The sequence below is a fragment of the Diadema setosum genome, chromosome 2 (assembly GCF_964275005.1).
Source record: "Diadema setosum chromosome 2, eeDiaSeto1, whole genome shotgun sequence".
In the NCBI taxonomy this organism is placed as follows: domain Eukaryota; kingdom Metazoa; phylum Echinodermata; class Echinoidea; order Diadematoida; family Diadematidae; genus Diadema; species Diadema setosum.
Genome location: NC_092686.1, coordinates 35,423,953 through 35,444,110, shown reverse-complemented (window position 1 = coordinate 35,444,110; position 20,158 = coordinate 35,423,953). Strand labels below are relative to the sequence as shown.

The 20,158-nt window shown below is 37.5% G+C and overlaps 1 protein-coding gene across 1 annotated transcript; it reads right to left on the bottom strand.

Annotated features, from left to right (window-relative positions):
* LOC140244508 (kelch-like protein 12) lies at positions 1-11,056 on the bottom strand. The gene is made up of 10 exons (XM_072324140.1): positions 10,850-11,056; positions 7,746-7,899; positions 6,760-6,977; positions 5,549-5,698; positions 5,033-5,147; positions 4,192-4,298; positions 3,400-3,601; positions 2,588-2,845; positions 957-1,143; positions 1-130 (listed from the first exon to the last, which is right to left on the bottom strand). Exons 1-10 carry the CDS (start codon positions 11,054-11,056, stop codon positions 1-3), a joined length of 1,728 nt encoding a protein of 575 aa, XP_072180241.1.
* Positions 11,057-20,158: the final 9,102 nt, after the last annotated feature.

Below are 20,158 nucleotides of genomic sequence, written 5' to 3'. Positions count from 1 at the left end.
TCACGCCAACCGCAGCGCGGTGACTCCCGCATCGCATCGTCTCTCGTTCATGGTAGTGGGTTGGACCTTCCACTTGTCTTGCCACTGGTCGTAAACCTCGACCGTATCCAACAGAGATTGACCGTCATACCTTGATAATACAACAGAAAGGATGGAGAAAGAGAGAGATCTGTTTTTACAGGACTGTTAAAAGGGACATTGCAGCTTACCTAATTGCCGCCGCAATCATTATTCTCTAAAGAGGGAGAATGAAAGCGATCGGGGTTTCTCTGACATGAGAAAATGCAAATTTACAGTATCTTTAGTCAATTCGTAGTCTTATTTCGTTTTCTGTCCACCGTGAAGTTTGAATAAAGACATTAATGATCACGAAACTCCCAACAACAACAATAACAATAACGGTTAAACGTACATGAGTTCCATGTATATAAAGTAATGGAAAGGGACTATTTACAGTTACCATACTTCCCTCTCATTGGTCAAATATGACCGATAACATTCGCGTGATAAATGTTCTTAATTGCAGTTTGAAAATAAGATTAATTATACTTTAAACTTAGTTCCTTAGTATACTGCTGTGTTCCATTATTTCATACCATGGTTACTTTCTTTCTTTCTTTCTTCTTTTTAAGCCAATCTCAGAGTATTCTGCTCTTTCAACTGAGGTCAGTGCAGATAAAACTATTGGTAACACCATTACGTAAACTCCACAAATTCATCTCTTTTGCTTCCAGTTAAAACGCTGCTGGTGTAATCTACATGAAATAACCGAGTCATATGACCGACATGTACAAATGCAGCTTAAGCTTCTGTGTGCTACATTAATTTCTTGTCGGTATGCATTTACGTGAAATTTGAACACATTTTTTGATCTATTGGCACAGAAAGGGTTAAATTGACATATCAAGATTGATAAGAATTGAAAAGAAATTATTGTACAAGTTTGGAAGACTTACCCCGAAACTGCGTAGACTCGTCCATGTATAGAAGCGGCTCCCGCGTAACATCTCGCAGAATTCATTTCCGACAGAATCGTCCATTTGTTAGTGCGGGGGTTAAAACACTCTGCCGATGCAATGTGTTGCGAGCCATCGAATCCTCCGAAAACATAAACCAACTCATTCGCTACCGTCACACCTGCACCTGTAATTCCAATGGGACGCAAACGAGAAAATGTTAGAATTCTCATTGTAATTTCATTGCTGGATATACTTTTTTTTTTGTCTACAGACACAGATTAACAGAATAAATATACAATGTAACTACACTCAGCAAAAAAAGAAAGTAAACACTTTTTCGAAGTCATATTTTTCATAGGCTGATGTGTTCTAGAAATTACTGTGTTAAATAGTGACCCAACTATCAAGGTATTATACATCATGTTAAAGGAAATTTAATTGGCTCTTAAGCTAATAGTTTAATTAAAAAGAAAATTTTACGCATGAGTGAGCACATTTGTTTTTGTCCTCCAAAGCACAAAATTAAAAATTGCAAAAATTGACATGTTCTCTTTCATTTGCAAATGCCCTTCAAGATAACGTTGAAAACAAAAGACCAGTTTTACACAATGAGAGACATGAATGAAATAGGAAAAATAAGTTTTTGTTCTCTTTATCACTTTATAACCTCTAAGAAAAACAAAGTGAGAAACTAAAGGTGAAAAATAAGAACTTTCTGTCAAGTCAAACTTCAATTTGTCATAGGGAATAATAAGCATAAAGATGATTAATGAGCATAATTTCTTTATTTATTTCTTTAGATTTAGTGATTTAAGAGTCCATGTGACAATTTCAAGAACCAAACATTATTTACAATTTCTTAATTTGAGAAAAAAAGCTCAAATTTCTACCATTTTTGTTAATTTTTACTTCTTCTCTTATTTCATTTGAATTTAAATTTGACATAAGATGCTTAATTTTCCTCCATTATTTTGGCCTTCATTCATCTTTTGGGCTTTAGAGATATCATAGCGATCAAAGGCTTATTTTTTTTGCAACTTAATTCATGTTTTTTTTTTGTGTGAAATTTGTTGTTTGTTTTTATTGTTCCATGGAAGAGCACATACGCATGAATGACAACTTGTTCAGTTTTGCAATTTTTACTTTTGTGCCTTGGAAGAGAAAAACAATAGTGTTCACTCATGCATAAAGTTTCCAATTTTGTTGACCTACCGGGTTGATAGCCAATTAAATTACCTTCAATATGATATATAATACATTAACTTTCAGCCAAATATTCTATGAGAAATCTAAACTTGAAAAAGCGTTTACTTTCTTTTTTTGCCGAGTGTAGATAATATCATGATCGAAAATGATGACACATACGAAGCCATACAAAGTCCGTCAATGATATTAATAATATTCATGGGTAATATGAAACATCAACATGTTATGTTAGTTGTGTCATTCATTACATTGAATAAACTCAACATTAAGCGTCTAATATGATTAAAAGAAGAACATAAGGACAGTGATCGTAATAGGCTGATGTGCTCTAGAAATTACTGTGTTAAATAGTGACCCAACTATACGCTAGATAATAGTCAACAACATCAACGACAACCTGCCCCACACTTTGATAGCTTTACCTGAACGCTGAATATTCATGGGTGGCGCAGACATCCACTGACCACTGTTAGGATCAAACATCTCCACGGACTTCAGGATAGTGGCGCCGTCGTAGCCGCCTATGCTGTAAATGACGCCATTGGTGGCTACCAGCCCCGCCCCTTCCCGACTGACACTCATGGGTGTGGCGGTGGTCCAGCGGTCGATGAGTGGATCGTAGGTCTCCACAGAGCTGTGCCGCGAATCACCGTCAAATCCACCGGCCACATAGATGAGATCTGTGAGTATCAATTTGATAGTTTAGGAAGAGACAAGGTTGTTGAAATATAAGTAGAATTTGTAGACTCATTTCGTATGTCAACAGGTCCAAGGCATAAAGAACTTCACTATTAAATCATTATGTTACTCGGGTGAGCAAGGGAGGTAAGAATAAATCACGGACCCCTTACCTCCTCACAACATTGAAACATTTCCTAAAGCGTCTTTTCAAAAGCGGTTTCAAAGGTACAAAGTGGTTTTAATAAACATAGGAATATAATGATCAGACATGATATCCACAAGGCAAAAACACAGCAGGCCCGCTTACCAGATTGATAGCTTTCACGGTCATAGACATGCTAACAAGAAACTTGCATCATTATAATTATGCAAGAAAAACAAGAGCAAAAGACCCTTACGTCGAAAGGTGGCAATGGTCCACTGTGTATCTTCACCACTTCTTGGTCTCCATTCATTCTCAAGCTAGCAGTAAGAAAAATAACATCCATGACTGAGAAGATAGAAATGATTGTCTCTCTATTGCCTTATTGTGGATGCGCGTATTCTCACGAACCTTTGTATACAGTGGCGCCAGGGAGGCCTCTACTGATGCTGAGAGGGGAGAGGTGGATCCAGCCAGACTCCCCTTCTCCCAGAGTGGCACAATCCAGACACGTGACCGAACTTAGACGTGACATACCATCGTAACCGCCAATCGCGTAGAGGCTATCCCCGAGGGCCACCGAGGCGAGATATCGTCTTCCATGATCGAGGGCCTGTCAGAAGCGGCAAGTGGATATTATCATTGTATTCTGAAAGCTGTTATTACGAATCACATGAGTCTCTCCCATTTGCTGCTCAGCAAAAACATAAATTCATAATTTAGCAATAAAGCAATAGCAACCCCCCAAAAACAAACAAACAAACAAACAAACAAACGGGGGGGGGGGGGGTAACTGTAACTCGACAAAAATTCACGAGGTAATTAATGGTTTGTTTCTTTTCTGTCACAGTATAACGTTAAACTTCAGAATGCACAATTTTCTCTTTGATATTATGTCGAAACAAAAAAGAGAGATGGAGTGCAGATTTGTCTTGAGGTCAGTCGAAAACGTGTGAGGTCAGATTGTCACAATTGTATCAACGGCTACTAATACAACTATTTACAAAACAAAAGCAAAACAAAAACGTTGAAACTTTTCAATACATCAATTTTTTTTTCCGTTTTGGTTTTGATGACCCCCTACTTTTCTGCTTGTTTGATTATACTCTATCAAAGACGACTTGGACATGATGTAGAACCAAAGTGGAATTTGATGTCAGCTTATGCAGCTGTGACATTTCAGTCTGTCTATACTCTACTCACGGGGAGTGTGTGCCATTCCGACACTTTCGGGTTGAACTCCTCAACGAGAGACAGCGGCTGGCGGCCAGTACCAAACCCGCCAATCACAACGAGGCGAACATCACCCCCTGAGAGAAAGAGATACGTCATAATAACTATCATGTTATTTATCACGTGACTGAATCAACAGAGCGATTGACTTCTCCAGGCTATAGTGCGTAAATGCCCTGGTGATAGGGGTGTGGGACATAAATGGGCACTGTTGACTAATTTCACGTTTTCACAACAGGAAGTGGAGGGGGCGGGAGACATTGCATGTTTACACACTTTCCGAACGATTGAACGTACAAAGGAGACTTTACTACATTCTCTGACATTGACAAGAGTTCGACTTGAAAGCTACAATTTCTAAATTTATATCTCTGAACTTAAACTTACCTATTATTTTTGTTTTAAGCCACTGAACCATGGCTTGTCTACACCTGACTCAAATTCATGACAAATCAATGTTTGAATCCAAATCACAGTTTTTATTTTGGTTTGTAAAGTGGCTAAAAATGCAAAAAGATTTTGTGACGTTTGGCCTTAGATGTGTTTGCAAATACTCCTTCACTGAAGAGAGGAAATATACGACTTTGACGTCGTGGTATGAGAAGCTGTGATTACACTCATCTCTGTTGACTTCATAATATAATACACGTCCATAATTGAGGTCAAAGCGAGACAAACCTAAAAGCTGCCCCACACAGATACAACAGAGGGATAGATATACAGGTGAGTAAATAGATAAACTGCCCGTACTGACTGATTTGTATTGTCATCTGCGCTGATATGACTAATTACTTTGCATCGACTTTTTTACCTGTCCGAGGTTGGAACCTTGGTCCGTGCATCTCTGTCCGACAGTCTGGCCTAAGATGGAACCTCTTAGCCTCGTCAACTAAGTCTCGACACTCGTGACTGGTCTTCACCAGAGGCTGTGGAGTTCGAAATTTGCCATTAATAAGTATGTGGGGGGAATAGTTACATTCAAAACATGCCTTTGACTTTGTGAAAGGACGCATCAGTATCTATCAAAACAACTTTTTAATAGGTTGTTCTATTTAACAAGTGGCTGCAGATCGATATAATCTGAAGACTTCACATAAACTTGGACATCTTACAAGCTCTGAAAGGGAAATCCTAACATTGCCTAACACATCAACCATAACGATGAAACACTATATAAGAACAACAATGTTTCCCGTCATTTGATTCGTCGCCGCTTTCAAAGTGTTACTTGTTCGAAAGTGCTTGTATGGAACTGACTAAAATAACAATAAAAAGTTTGTGTAGCTTCTATTTGTACTCGAGGAAAGCATAACAGTTTGATCGATACCTGTTTATCGACGATATCGGTGATGTAGATGGGGCTTAACAGGGGCAGCCGCACGTGTTCCAGGATGGTGTACAGGTGGTTCTTCCTATCGTCTGGTCTATGCTTTACCCATCGTATCACTGCTTCATATACCTCACTTTCATCTGATACCTATATCACCAAGGTGACGGTCATCGTCAAAATAACAGCACAAAATTCAACATGACATTATAATGAAAGTGTCGTTGTACGATCGTTGAAAGTTTGTGAGCTTAAACAATCCATTCTTTCAAACAGGCCTGTAAAAGAAATCATATATAGCATGTTTTCACAGAAATTTGAATTCACTAGTAACAAGGATCCCTTTTACATTATATTAGTTTTCTTGGCAAGGGTCCACTAACTATGTCAAGTGTGCCGAATACTCATTCCAGTAGTCCTTTTAAATGGGGTTATATTGAAATCCATATTAAGAGCACGAGTAGAACACTGTCTTGATCTTATCAGCTTTCAAGAACATGTTGCCGACCATTCAGGTCTTACTCTTCGTTTCCATTTCTCGCGAGTCTGAACTTTCCTCTAAATTTCACATTCCACATATGCTCAGTGAAAATAAAATCTACCCACTAAAGAGTGACAGCTCCCCCCCCCCAGAAAAAAAAAAACCAAACAATCAAAACCTGATTCGAGATTGCCACAAAAGGAAGCCAAAACACCAACAAAATGTGTTCACAAAATTATGAAGATGTCGCAATTTTCTACGCATTGCCGCAAATAACGATTAACAAACAATTAAAGGATGTGTACAGTTCTGGTCGAGGTGTAGATTTAACTTTTAACATTTTGCAAGATATTCAGAAACCACTCTATGAGATGTAAGGGGAAATGCAGTTCTAAGGGGTATCAAAAGTTTATTTGATGAAAATCTGTTTTGAAATGGCTGAGATATCCAAAAACAAGGTGAAACAAAGAGATCCTAATAAAGTTGTGGCATGTCGCCTTTTATTATTAGCACTTTTTTGGATATCTCAGCCATTTGAAAACCAATTTTCATCAAATAAACGTTGAATCCTTCTTAAAATTACATGCTCTTTCATATTTCATAAGAGGCTTTTCATTATCTCACTTAGGAATGTTCAAAACATAAATCCCTACCTCAACCAGTACTGTACAGTCCCTTTAACGATACAAATGAAATTTCTTCCAAAGTATGACAACTCCGAAAGACTTGCCTCGAGATTGTCTCGACAGAGGAGCTGTGCGAGTTCGTCCGGCCTCATCTCGGTGAACTCCTCTTCTCCGGTAATCTCGCCGAAGTGCGTCAGGCAGTACGTCTCGGCTGCCGCCAGAAGTCCCGGCACGGAGTGGGTCTCGGCGAAACGCCTGACCCCGATGCAGTTCGACGGATCCAGCTGGTCCTTGAGGAACTCGCTGCATCGGTTTTCGATGCCTTTAGGATGGGAGCGAAAGAAAAGATTCAGGAAAATCGCCAGGCAGCAAACACTCAATGGTAAGCTGTACACCCCACAGCTCGTAAACTTCCGTAGAAAGTTTCTGTCTTCGTTTATTGTAGAATATTTTGCTCCCGAACTTGGTGTTAATAATATTAATATTATTATATTGTGTTAACAATATTAATACATTGATATTTTTTCTGTATATATGTTGGGAAAGTAATATTCATAGCTACACAGTGACAATAGGATGAGTAACGATTTTATGATGCATGTGATCCTTTCTCATTAAAGAGATATATCTAATGCAACACAGCCATCCTTTCAAGCATGACTGATGTAGGATCACTGGCTGCTTAAAGATGCGATTCTTAAACTGTTTCGAGCGTTACACCAAACAGTACTGCCAAAAAATACTTAACTTGTGTGATACGTCATGAAAGAATTAGGATAATAATGGTATCTAATAACAAACACGAAAACAGAACTTCAATTTACAGTGACGCAAAATGGCCGCTGCTACCGCTGCTAATTGTAACATGTACTTCTATCTCTACTACTACTAACGTTTCTTGATGCTACTTCAAAAACTACTACTAGAGCAACTATTACAACAATTACAGCTTCTGCTGTTACCGATACTTTCACTGTTTTCTCTGCCGTCACTCCACCTGATAATCATGCATAATATCATTCATTTTTTATTCGTAAAGCATATCACTGAATTTGACTGAAACCAGTGCAGTTTCCATAGTAAATTGTACCTTTTAACTGCAGGAGACAGGCGGCCGGAAGTAGTTCCTGAACATTTTCCACAGTGACCTCTACCTGCTCGGTGTAGATGAACTGGAGGAGAACCTCCATGGTGACAGCCTTCAGACCGCGCAGCTCAACGACCGACTGACTGCTCTCACTCATCTATGCAAATTAGGTGGGAGGGGGAAGAAACAGTGAGCAGGGATACTTGACAATACTGATGATGATGATGATGATAATGATGATGATGATGATGATGATGATGATGATAATGATGGTGATGATGAAGATGATAGTGATGATGATGGTGATGGTGATGGTAATGATGAAGATGATGACGATGATGATGAGACGACGACAATGACGACAATGATGATGATGATGACTAAAGCAATACTAACAATGATGACAATGCTAAAGGTGATATTGATATTGATGATGGAAGTTGTTGTTGTATAGGATAACACCTTCTTACCACCTGGGAGTGCCCATAGCTGAAAGCACTTTTCGCCAGTCCTGTTATTACCCTGACAACGGGATCAATTCCGGCCTATATCATGCACCCATGCACTACTTTTCAGTGGGGATGATTCCAGTCCTTCTCACCACTTTCTTCCATATGCACATGGTAAATCTTATCATTACAACGTCCAACTTCCTACCGGAGTAGGCTTATATCTATACATCTTGGTGTAGAGAATAAGGACGAGGAGCGATAGGGTTCAAATGTCATAGGGCTACTAATGGTCATACTAAATGACCCAACTGCCATGGTAGTGCTCGCATCCTGAACCTCGCGTAGATTATAATGCTCTTTAAAACTTAAACAAGCTCCAGAGGGAAGAGAAGGAGAAAGGGAGGAGAGGAGTCGGAGAGAAATTGAGGAGCCGAGAAGGGTTTGACAAATCTAATCCATTTTCTAATTCATATAACGTTGTATAAGGGCAATTTGCAACAACGGTCGTCGTTGATCACCATGCTACAACACTGCTACATAGCGTGGTTACAATTGGGATCCTTTGTGCACTGTATGCACTATAAAGACGACAAGACAGCCGATTTCTTTTTATTGTCTTCAAATTATGGGATGTGGTTCTACGAAAGTCCAACCCGAATTTAAGGAAAAACAAGTGAACTGAGATCGGCAATCATTAATACACCCCCTAAAAATATTCAAACAAAGTATATCTGATTTCATTATGAACTTGTTTTTAACAAAGTAATATTTGGTTATTTTTGTGGTTTTAATCATTATACAAGTTCAGTCAACTGTGAGATCGGGCGAACAAATGTTGTGAACATTAAATTATAATCTGTATGAAACAAAACATGTTTACGATCTCAGCTCGCATCCTGCCTCGGATATTCTTTCCCGAGTTTAATTTCTTTGTTTAACTGGGGCGAATTGTTCACCATATACACGCTATAAAAAGGAACTTCGTATTTAAAAATATCATGCAGTAGTGATGCGCTTCAGTGAACTATTTTATTTATTTTTCATCAAAAGAGAATGACGCCGTTGCTACGCAGTGGATTGAATATATCACAACGTCGAAACATTAAAGGGAAGTCTTAATCACATCACAAATTGAGCTTCAAGGGAAAAGTGCCTCTTATCAATATAATAATGTGACTGATGAATGTGACATGATTGGCCGCAGAGCCCCGTTTTGAATTGAATGTTGTTGTAGTTCCGAACTTCTGAGTATGAATGATTGTATCATTTTAAAGAAACACTTTAATTACTTTGCAGTTGCATTATCGGCTTTGCCAGGGTAATTGCTGCTATCGTATCTTGCAAGTGTCATGTAATACAGGTCCCTGAAGACAATTCTGCGGTTGACAGTGCACTTGACGATATGACATCATTGATAGTATCAAACCATTGTTATACGAGAACGATCACAGGATTGATTTGTATGAAATCAAGTGGATCGATTTTGACTATTGATGATACAATACTTTAAAGGGAATGTGTGGAATCTTTGAACGCTCATTTGGCGTGTGAAACAACCGGGCACTCTTTTTAGTTATCATTCATCTACATCACAAGAAATAAACGGGAAAATGTTCCAGATTGTTTTCGTTTGAGATGATATCGTACAGTATAATAATTATGTTCTGTTTCCGTCAACCTGTACAGATGGTTCGAATGACAATGCTATACTGAATAAAAACCAGAATACACGAAAAAATGTTCTCCGATGGGGTATGTATAATTCGGAGGAGATCGTAGTGATCCTGACTTTGTTTGTCGAAGTGTTGGTGGAGGCGGAAGAAGAAACATTATAAATTCCAAGACCTTCCCGCTAAATTTATCTGTACAAGATCAGCAGATAGCAGGAATTTGAAACTGGAAACATTGATTCCGAAGACAGCAACACAAATCACAAAACAGTGACCAAGATTTGAACACAAATCGGTTTAGCTAACTAATCGGATGTCGAAATAGCTTCTTTCTCTTCTGTTATTTCGCTTCAGCCCTTTATGAAGAGCACTATGTACAATACGATAGACTCAATTACCCCTTGACAAAAGCGTTGTTGAACCCAGTTTTTGTCGTGCGTGCATCATCCGATGAAGACAGATAAAGGTCGGAATACTGCAGATTTTTGCGCACAGTTGCTCATCGTGTTTGAATCGATTGATCAACATTATGCATGCCATCCAATATACAAAGTCCTAAAATGCTCAAAACCTTAAACAACATACCAACACACGTTGCTGAAATGAGTGAAAAACAAATAGAGGATCTGACAAAGGAAAAGTCAATAAGTGTAGATTACAGATCACAGTTAATTTTCGTGAAGCTTTTTACGCTGTCCAAGTTTTTGATAACAGCAACTAACATCTTAAGCATCTTGGCATTACAATCCAGAAATTTTCTAAACATTGCTTGCTTTATTCATAACTTTGAGTACAAATGAAACAATTCTTCCTATATGAAGTGAGTGATCAGCTATGTCTAACAATGAATTTACTCCGAAGTTCAAAACATGACACAAGACGTAGATGAATGAATGAAAAAAAAAATGATTGCAGAGGAATACATCATTATAAATAAGCATTGGGTAATATCGACAGGCGTTGATTTTATCATGAAAAATATTACCTGGTTCGTGAACATGGCGCAGAAGTAGTCGCTGCAAGCCGCCAAAACTGCTCGATGGGCCACGAACATACTGCCGTCGACGGTCAAGGTGACGTCACACAATTGACCCCTGATACGGAGGTCATTGAGGGCGAGCAACATGCACTTTGCGTGCGAGCCAAGAAAAGGCTTGCGCGTGTCCGTTTTCCTCAGACCTGTGTCAGTCATTTTGTGCGCAGTGAGCGCATCTCAAGCTCTCCAGCCTCGCTTTTCTGCCCTCTTATTGGCCGAGGTATCGCCAAGACTTCAAAAGCAATATGTTAGCTCAGTCAACGTCACAACCTGGTCATCTCACAGAGTTTCTTTCAAGCATGACTTCTGGGTGATACGATTTCCATGTAATATGTTTAGTTTGATGCATAGCGCACTAATGCGATCAAAATAATGCTCGGCCTAAACCAGGCATAACTTCTCCAAAGGATCCGTTCAAGGTTACGCTGCGGTTTGAAATAAAGATAACAAAATCATTATCATATCAAAGGCAAGACAGATTAAACACTTATTGCCAGTCGAGTATATAGCTACCGAAGCCCAAAGAAATCTATGCACCCATCAGTGTCGTTGATGTAGTTTCTTTGTTTATTTCGGTTTGGAGTCCATCACCATTAACGGAGGTGCCAATGGAGTGATTGGTCATCCTCGATGCGTCGAGTGGGTAAAACTGATGTCCGATGGGCTAGTTCTGGCGACTGAGACAGGAATGATGCAGTCTGGAAGAATGAGGACAAATTTTGTAAGATTAGTGTCTTCTTAATAACCATTCAATTACCAATTTTCTCTTTAAAAATCAGCGACTGTTTATGTAAAATTTCAATATCATTTTCAGAAAGTGATCCGGGAATGAGACGAATAGCTATTACAGTCTTGATGTTGAAGTGCTAACATGTTACAGTGCATACATTTGCAATTCGTACCACCTTCCCGTTTAACCTTTTGCTCATGCTAAATACCAGGGTCGTACATATAACCATAACCATGTGCAAATCAGATACCATGATATACTGTATAATGAGTGTTATCACAGCATATCTAGCACATGTGACAAATTGAGACTATATTGCTGTACATGAGTGCACAGTATTTTCAATATTCGACGCCCTTAAAAAGATGAGCCCACAAAACATTTCAAAGCGGGTTGTTTATTTGTTAAGTGATTTGAATAGGAAATGCACAAACACAAATTTGGAGCCCACGCTAGCTGTCTAGAAAATGGGTCGCAACAAAAGGCACGTGAATTTATGCAACGTTATCCTTCTATCCAAACTATACTTTTTCAGTCAATTCGCATTTTCTGCTTTGACGATTTTCCGGCTCAAAAAGCCGTACTTTGTTGTATGTAGATCTCAAAGATGAGCTTAGTTTACACATTTCTGAAAAGGCAGTCAACAGATTTCTGACATAAGCAGTTATGTATGAGAAACTATATAGGGTGAATTATTCGGAGAGAGCGATCCTCGGCTATTAGGCCATAAGGACTCTACTGCTGACCCCATAGAACTGCAGTAAATATCCTGGGTTCAGATCATGATCCAGATCACTACCTGAAAACTCTTTGCTCATTCATTTGACCATAATTATAACAGGCTCATCCTGCAAATGAAATGTTGTCAAAATCTGTTCATAACTTTTCGAGTACACGGCTGGCACATAAACAAACAAAAACAAAAAACAAACAGTAAAGCCCAACCTCCTCGGAGGAGATTCTGTGGCGGGTCGATCTGCTCGAAGGAGTGTGGGAATTGGAACTCGACTAGTGAGCATTGCACAGCTCGTGCATAATTAGTAATTTCAGAATATTTGATAACTGAAGCAAGAGCCCGAGCTATATTTCCATTCTTTACCCTCCGTCACACACACACACACACACACACACACACCTCTCTCTCTCTCTCTCTCTCTCTCTCTCTCTCTCTCTCTCTCTATATATATATATATATATATATGTACATATATATATAAATTATATAAATATATATATATATATATATATATGTATGTGTGTGTGTATGTGTGTGTTTGTATACGGATTATGATTAGAGCGGATTAGGGCAATAGTTGTAGAACTTGCAACGTGTAAAAATGCGTAGATATCTTTACCAACTCCTTTCGAGACAGAGCCTTATACATTCAATGATTATTGCACTTCATAATATTATGTATAAATGATGTATGTATACAATTTCGATTCAAAACGACATTCACCGGAATAATGATAAAGACGGTGCTCAGTCCCACTTACCCATTTTTTCCGTGAGACAAGGTCTAAATCATTTCTCAAAACAATCTGACGCTTCGCAACATTTTAATAGATATCTCTTCTTCCAGCAGGGCGATGGATCCTGATGTTCATATCAAAAGCAAACGCCGTCTTTCATTAATAATCATTCACATGAATGCAACGGAAAACAACCGCTCCTCAGCAGACCACCCGGCCACCCGAAATGTACACTGTCTTTTGGCAGGCCAGAGCAATAACACACGATCTCTTTGCCAGTTGCAGCTGTGGAAGGTTGTCCCGGGGTACACCATGCGTTCAGATTGCTTTGCATCAAACTGGCTGCCAGCGCACAATAGACGTCATTCAAGCTGAAATCGTGTCTAAAAGTGCGATACAATGGCAGACGATATGTCCCGATCAGAGTTCAGTGTTTACCCTGAAATCTCGCTCTCAGTACACACCTTATTGTATTCATACACACACAGTCAGTAACAGAACAGGAATTCATGCTACAGAAGTACGTGATTGAAATTGCGTGACTGAAAATACCGCCAAAGCGTTCGAGTGTAACTTTAAAGGAAGTGTCATTATCCTAACTCATAGAAGCTAAACTAAAACTTGTCAGACTTTGAATCTATCTTCATTCCTTTTCTCCTGCGACAGAGTATGCCAGACTCCCAATTAACCATATTAATCATTGTCAACATACAATATGTCATACTAAAGTATAATCATCAGCTATTTTGGGAACACTCTTAGCTTTGTTTTAGTTTGTCACGTCCAATGACATCCTGTGAAAACAGTGGTATTGTCATGTATATTCATTTATCTCTCCAGGTATATAGGCTATGTACGTGTACAGTAAGTATGTACATCTTTCTTTCTCATCCTCTTTGTCTGTTTATATCTATTATTTATCTATAACTACATGTATATAATATAGGTACTATACATATGCATTTTACATAAAATCGTTCTCACTACATTCATCCATGGTGCAAAAGGGCGTAAAATATTCCACAGCATTTTTCTTTATATATAATTATGATAATTTTGTAGTGATATATCTGAGACACAATCGCTATATATAATTATAATAATTTTGTAGGGATATATCTGAGACACAATGACCCACTCAAAGTGGGCCGTATAATCATGTGTATTCAATTTCCAACCGCGTGAAAATTAGATGACACCTTCCAGGGACCATAGTGTCATTATATTTAAGGGGTCAAACAACTCTATTGCATTCATTGTGAACATGGAGCTATTTAAATTATCGGCTCTAATTTCAAACGTGGTAAAAAGTGGCATCCAACTATGGCTACCTATTGGTAAAGCTATGGCGCTTTGCTTGGAAAACACCAAAATGCCCTTTTGGGCGTGTTTTTCCTTCTAATAGATAATAGCTATTACGGAGCGTATCAATTTTTTCTTCTAATAAGATAACTATTAGGGATCTAACCAATCGGAATTAAAACAGCAACTCCAGATAAATTTATTTCATTTTGTACTTTTATCATGAAGCTAATTACATTTAATATCTATTTTGACACACTTAAAACGCATTCTAAAGGGAAAATATTGTTAGGGATACAATAACTATGTACTTCATGCAATATTGTCAGGGTGTTGCTATTCAGCAGGACGTGATAAGAAAAATGGGGAAAATCCCAGTCACCCAACATCCATTCACTTTGGTTTGGTCCTGGCCAAATGTACTTTGTTAAGATAAGTCATCAGCGTTTCCAGTGTTGTATAAAATCTAAGTCTCTCGTATAATTATTTGAACATCTCAAAGATAGAGGGTTATAGATTGTGAATCTACGTGTACATAAATGAGGCGGTTTGTATTATCAACATCTCGTATGTCAAGTATAGTATTAAAGAAGCCGAAACTTTTCAAAAAGAAGGTGTTGTAGGGTGAAAGTTTGTTATTGTACTAAGAAGGACATGACCTTTCCTGAAATGTGCATACACGATTCAAAAGAGATTGCGCACATTAATTGGTCCCGGATCATTACACAATTTATATAGTGCTGAAGATTAGTGGCATTATAGATATGCAATACAATGTCTTATCTCTATACCCCTGTCGAATGAAAACTGTTGTTGAACATCACCCATATGTGAAGCAAAATAATTAAGATGTTCATTTAATGTGACACCAAGAAATTTTGTACAAGAAACTCGCAATATCTTTTGGTTATTTACGACAATGTTAAACATATTCTAACATTCTCCTATTTTTCTTTTTGAATGTTACTTTTTTAAGTAACAAGCATTTATTCCGTTCTACTTATCCCGTTTTCATTTTAGCAGGGTAGCATATAAGCTCACTGGGAATTGCTCTTCCGCAGTACCATTTCATTTTTTTTTTTTACATTTCTTTCATTTTTTAAAGGAAAACGGGAATTTCAGGGGTTTTTGTATAGAATATACAGAGAGTTTGATTTCAGGCTCTGTTTTTGAGCAGAGCGTACATTGAGTGTTATAATTGAATAGGAACATTCTGTTTAAATAACATACAATTTGTTTAATATTGATATTTTCTATTTATTCAAATATCATACAATTCGCTTTATTCAATTCGTTTTCTTTTAGCAGGGTAGCCCTTTCAGCTCACTCGTAACTGCTCTTTAACAGTACCATTACGTGTTTATTTTTTTTTTCAATGCACCTTTACAGGAAAATGGGGATTTCATTTCATTACTGTTTATTTTTACAGTTTTTACAGTTCTTTTACCTTTTATAGGAAAAGGGGAATTTAATTTCTTTTTTGTACAGAATGTACATTGACTTTCATCATTGAGTTGGAGAAGAATGTACAGTGAACGTATAGGAGTTTTAATGTCAGACTCTTTTTGAACAGAGTGTACATTGATTTTTACAATTAAGTATGTAGGAACATTCTATTTAAATATTATACAATTTGTTCAATATTGATATTTTCTATTTTTGTAATTCAAATATCATACAATTTGCTTTATTCAATTCGTTTTCTTTTAGCACGGTAGCCCTTTCAGCTCACTCGGAACTGCTCTTATATAGTACCATTACTGATTTTTACATTTTTACAGTTCTTTTACCTTTTATTTTGAACATAGTGTACTTTGAGTGTTATGATTAAGTAGGAACATAAAATTATAGATATAGGAACATATATATCATAAACATAATATTATACAATTTGTGTAATATTGATTCTGTTTATTCAAATATATAATATGCCTTATTCTTTTCGTTTTCTTTTAGCAGGCTATCATTGAGTGTAAAAGAATGTACAGTGAACGTAAGGATGCAAAAGTGAAATATTGCTTGTTTGTGCTTGTTGGGGCTGCGGATACTTAGGGTGAGTTATCGTGGTGGTGTGTGTGTGTTGCTGTGCGTGGGTGCTCTGTTGCGCAAGGGGCTTGTGCTACACGTCCACTCATGGCGACCACCAGGGAGAATTCCGCCCGACCATCCGGGGGTTGCATCTCTTTTATTGACTCCTGGATGTTCTGCATGAATGATCACCGAGTAGCCTAGTCTCTTCTTGCCAGCCGCTTTCTCGAAAATCTAGAAAGGACAGCGTCCACGACTAGAGCACAACCACATTATGTTGGGTGCTGTGAAAAAGACTAGAGCATGTAGGCAAGACCCGTTATTGTCCTGATTATGTAGCCATGAATAAAGAATTAACCCCTCGCAACCACAATCCCAGAACTCCAGTGATTCTGTGTGCAACAGAATGTAAATAGTGATGGCAGTTTCAATACGCCTGTTGTTGTACCCTTACCCGTTGCTGAAAAGAAACTTTTACACCAATTTGTATTCATCCAGATGGTTGAGGATTGAAGTTCAAAAGACTGGAGTGGACAATGGATAATGCAAGACAGGTTTTCTATAAACGGATTGCATACCAACGTTTAGTGTCGAGGCTTTTCGTTCGTATTCATTCTCTCGGCATTTAAGGTATAGGGCAGGCGAAGGCACAAAATCAAAGACAAGTGTCACGCCTCACGCATTCACTAAAACATACAAAGCAAGGGGTCGAATTTGCCCCACTCTTCAATAAATGCATTACTTGATGGTTTGAGATCTAAAGTACACCTCACACACAAACTGTTAACAAGATTTATCACATTTATTTATTATTCATTGTTCGCTTTTATGGCAGAATTCTCCTATTCCTGATTCACTGGTCATTCCCCCATGAAATCTTTGACTCATCGTTTTTCCCTAAACAATCACATTACGGACAAAGAAATGTAGCCGTTTAATGGAATGTAATTTATTTTCAATTAGTCACACTTTTTTTAAACAATGAAGGCTACGGAAATTCCCATGTGAATACCAGCACAATCCTGGTAAGGTTTTGTTGTTTATAAAGTGTTTTTGGCATTTGTTGCTTTAGGCATGTTTTACCATCACAGCTGGTATTCATAGTAAATGACCATGGGGTACATATATAATTTGCTGTCGACCTGTGATTCTGTAAAGGCTATTACAGGGGTATATGCTCGTGGTAGTAACATGTAGACGATTACCTACCGTGGGTTAGTGTATTGATTAGAAGTGATGTGGAGAAGAATGATTGAGACTGTTTATATGTAATGATGATGATGATGATATTATTAATAATAATAATAATAATAATAATAATAATAATAATAATAATAATAATAATTGCATTTATGTGGCGCTTCATACTGACGTTTCTAAGCGCAATAATGATAATAACAACAATAATAATGATGATAATAAAAATAATTATGATAATGTTAACAATAATAATAATAATAATAATAATAATAATAATGATAATAATAATAATAATAATAATAATAATAATAATAATAATAATAATAATACAAACAATTATTATTATTATTTTTCATTATTATCATCATTATTATTATCATTATTATTACCATCATCATCATCATTATTATGGCCGGTTCCTGGAAACTCTGGCCATTTATATAAGTACTGACATGGCAACAAACACCGCCGCTATATAGAAAAGAAATGAGAACTAATGTTTCACTGAGAAAAGAAACACGTGAATAGTTTTATTAGCTCCTGAAAATGCTCTGGCATTTACTGTACAAAATATAAAAAACTGAAAGTATCTAATCACATGTAATCAATGTACGTGTATTCCAATCCTCATCTTGATAAAGACACTTTGATCAGATAAGTTTTATTATTATTGCATGAGAAACTACATTAAAGGATGCACGAAAAAAAAAAAAGGTTAAGAAAGAAGGTGCGTGCGGAATATATATAACTTAGCTACTCATCTAAAAAATAATTGGTCAACATTCAACCCACCGTCACATTGCAGATCCAACCTTTTACTTTTTTTTGGGGGGGGGGGGGTGGGTACCGACAACTTTTAATGAGCATAGGCGATCGATAGTCTGCATCCGCAGCCATAATATTCAGTGTTGTAGTTTGATTAAAAAATAATGATAAGAAGAAATATATCCCAGTTGCATAGAGTGACATAATAACAAGGACAACAACAAAAACAACAACACTATGACAATATTCAACTCATCCATTGCCACTAACAACCATTTGGCAGTAACGATTCGTGATGTTTTAAACTGGTGGTGCCAAGAAGGTTAACCTGGGTGGTTCAGCGTATAATACGGCCACGGCCGATACGTTTAAAGTAGTCTATTTCGAGAGAGACGGCTTTCTTTGACAAACGAAAAACTTGGGTTTACTTCCGTTAAGATAATGACCAATGAAAATAGATTATGGAATGATAGACCACATTGTGTCCATCTCTCATCAGGTTGCAAAACATGTTGAAGGTGAATTTTTGTTTCTAAGCAAAAGGTTGGATCTGTAATGAATCTTAATAAATAACGTGCATGTCACAGGATCCTTTCGTACCTAACTAAATTAAAAGACACATTCAATTTTAAAGGAAAATGTACAAATATACGAGACTCGCAGTGCATTTTCTAGACGTGTGAAAAATACTCAGATGGAATGAACTTTGAAATAAAAAGCAACATATTATTTACATAGCCACCAAACCACTTAATTACAAATAAATACATGTATGCAACATCCTGATACTATCATCATGTATTCATATTATCATCACATTACAAACAAACCTTTAAGTAGCAGATTTGAAAAATAGTAATGACAGTGCACGAATGTGATAATGTTCAGCCAGCAAGCAATATAGGAAAAAGTAATTACGTAACACAGGAAAAACGAGTAAAATTTGCAACCATAATGATCTGTGACATTTGACAAATCGCTCCGTCACAGAGTAAACTATATTGTCGCTAAGAATCCAGCACCATCAATAGATAAAATTGTCGGAGAAAGGGTCTATAATGAACATGAGTTCACGATCGCATATTGTAAATGTCAAAAGACTTTCTATCTAAATTAGCAACATTCACACGTACAAAATAGCGGGATGACGATCGCGATGCAAGTCTCGAGATTCGTATCCCTCTAATTCGCGTACGTGTGAATCCCACTAATTGTGATGTCTCTTTTGCATGAACGAAGTGTTTGTGTCAAGACGACAGAACACGCCATTTCCGCACTCAAGAAAACTCATAGGAAATATATATACATGTATAGTCATTCAGTTTGAACAAGCCACGAACAGTAATGCATACACAATACGTAGTATCTGATATACATGTATTATACATATCTGACGCAAAAGTGCACGTCTGCTGAAAGTTTGCTTAAACTGAATTTGCTTGGACTAGAAAAGGAGGGATAGGAAAAGTGTTTTTTTTTCATTGTAGGTGTTTACGAGGCTATATACGACGCCCGATATTCATGAAGCACTTCACGATCACTTCTATAAGGAGCCTTCTGAAAACCCAACGGAAAGAACCTGCGCCATTATCACTATTTGCTATCTGTTGACACGCATGTCTACCTCAGAAAGGGCCATCGGCATTGAAAAGACATGATAACGCATAGTATTTGCTGAAGTGATTGAAGCATAATTATAGCGTTCCTTGGCAGAAGAGCTATGGCATATGAGGGCATATTATGCAGGTAACTGTATACAC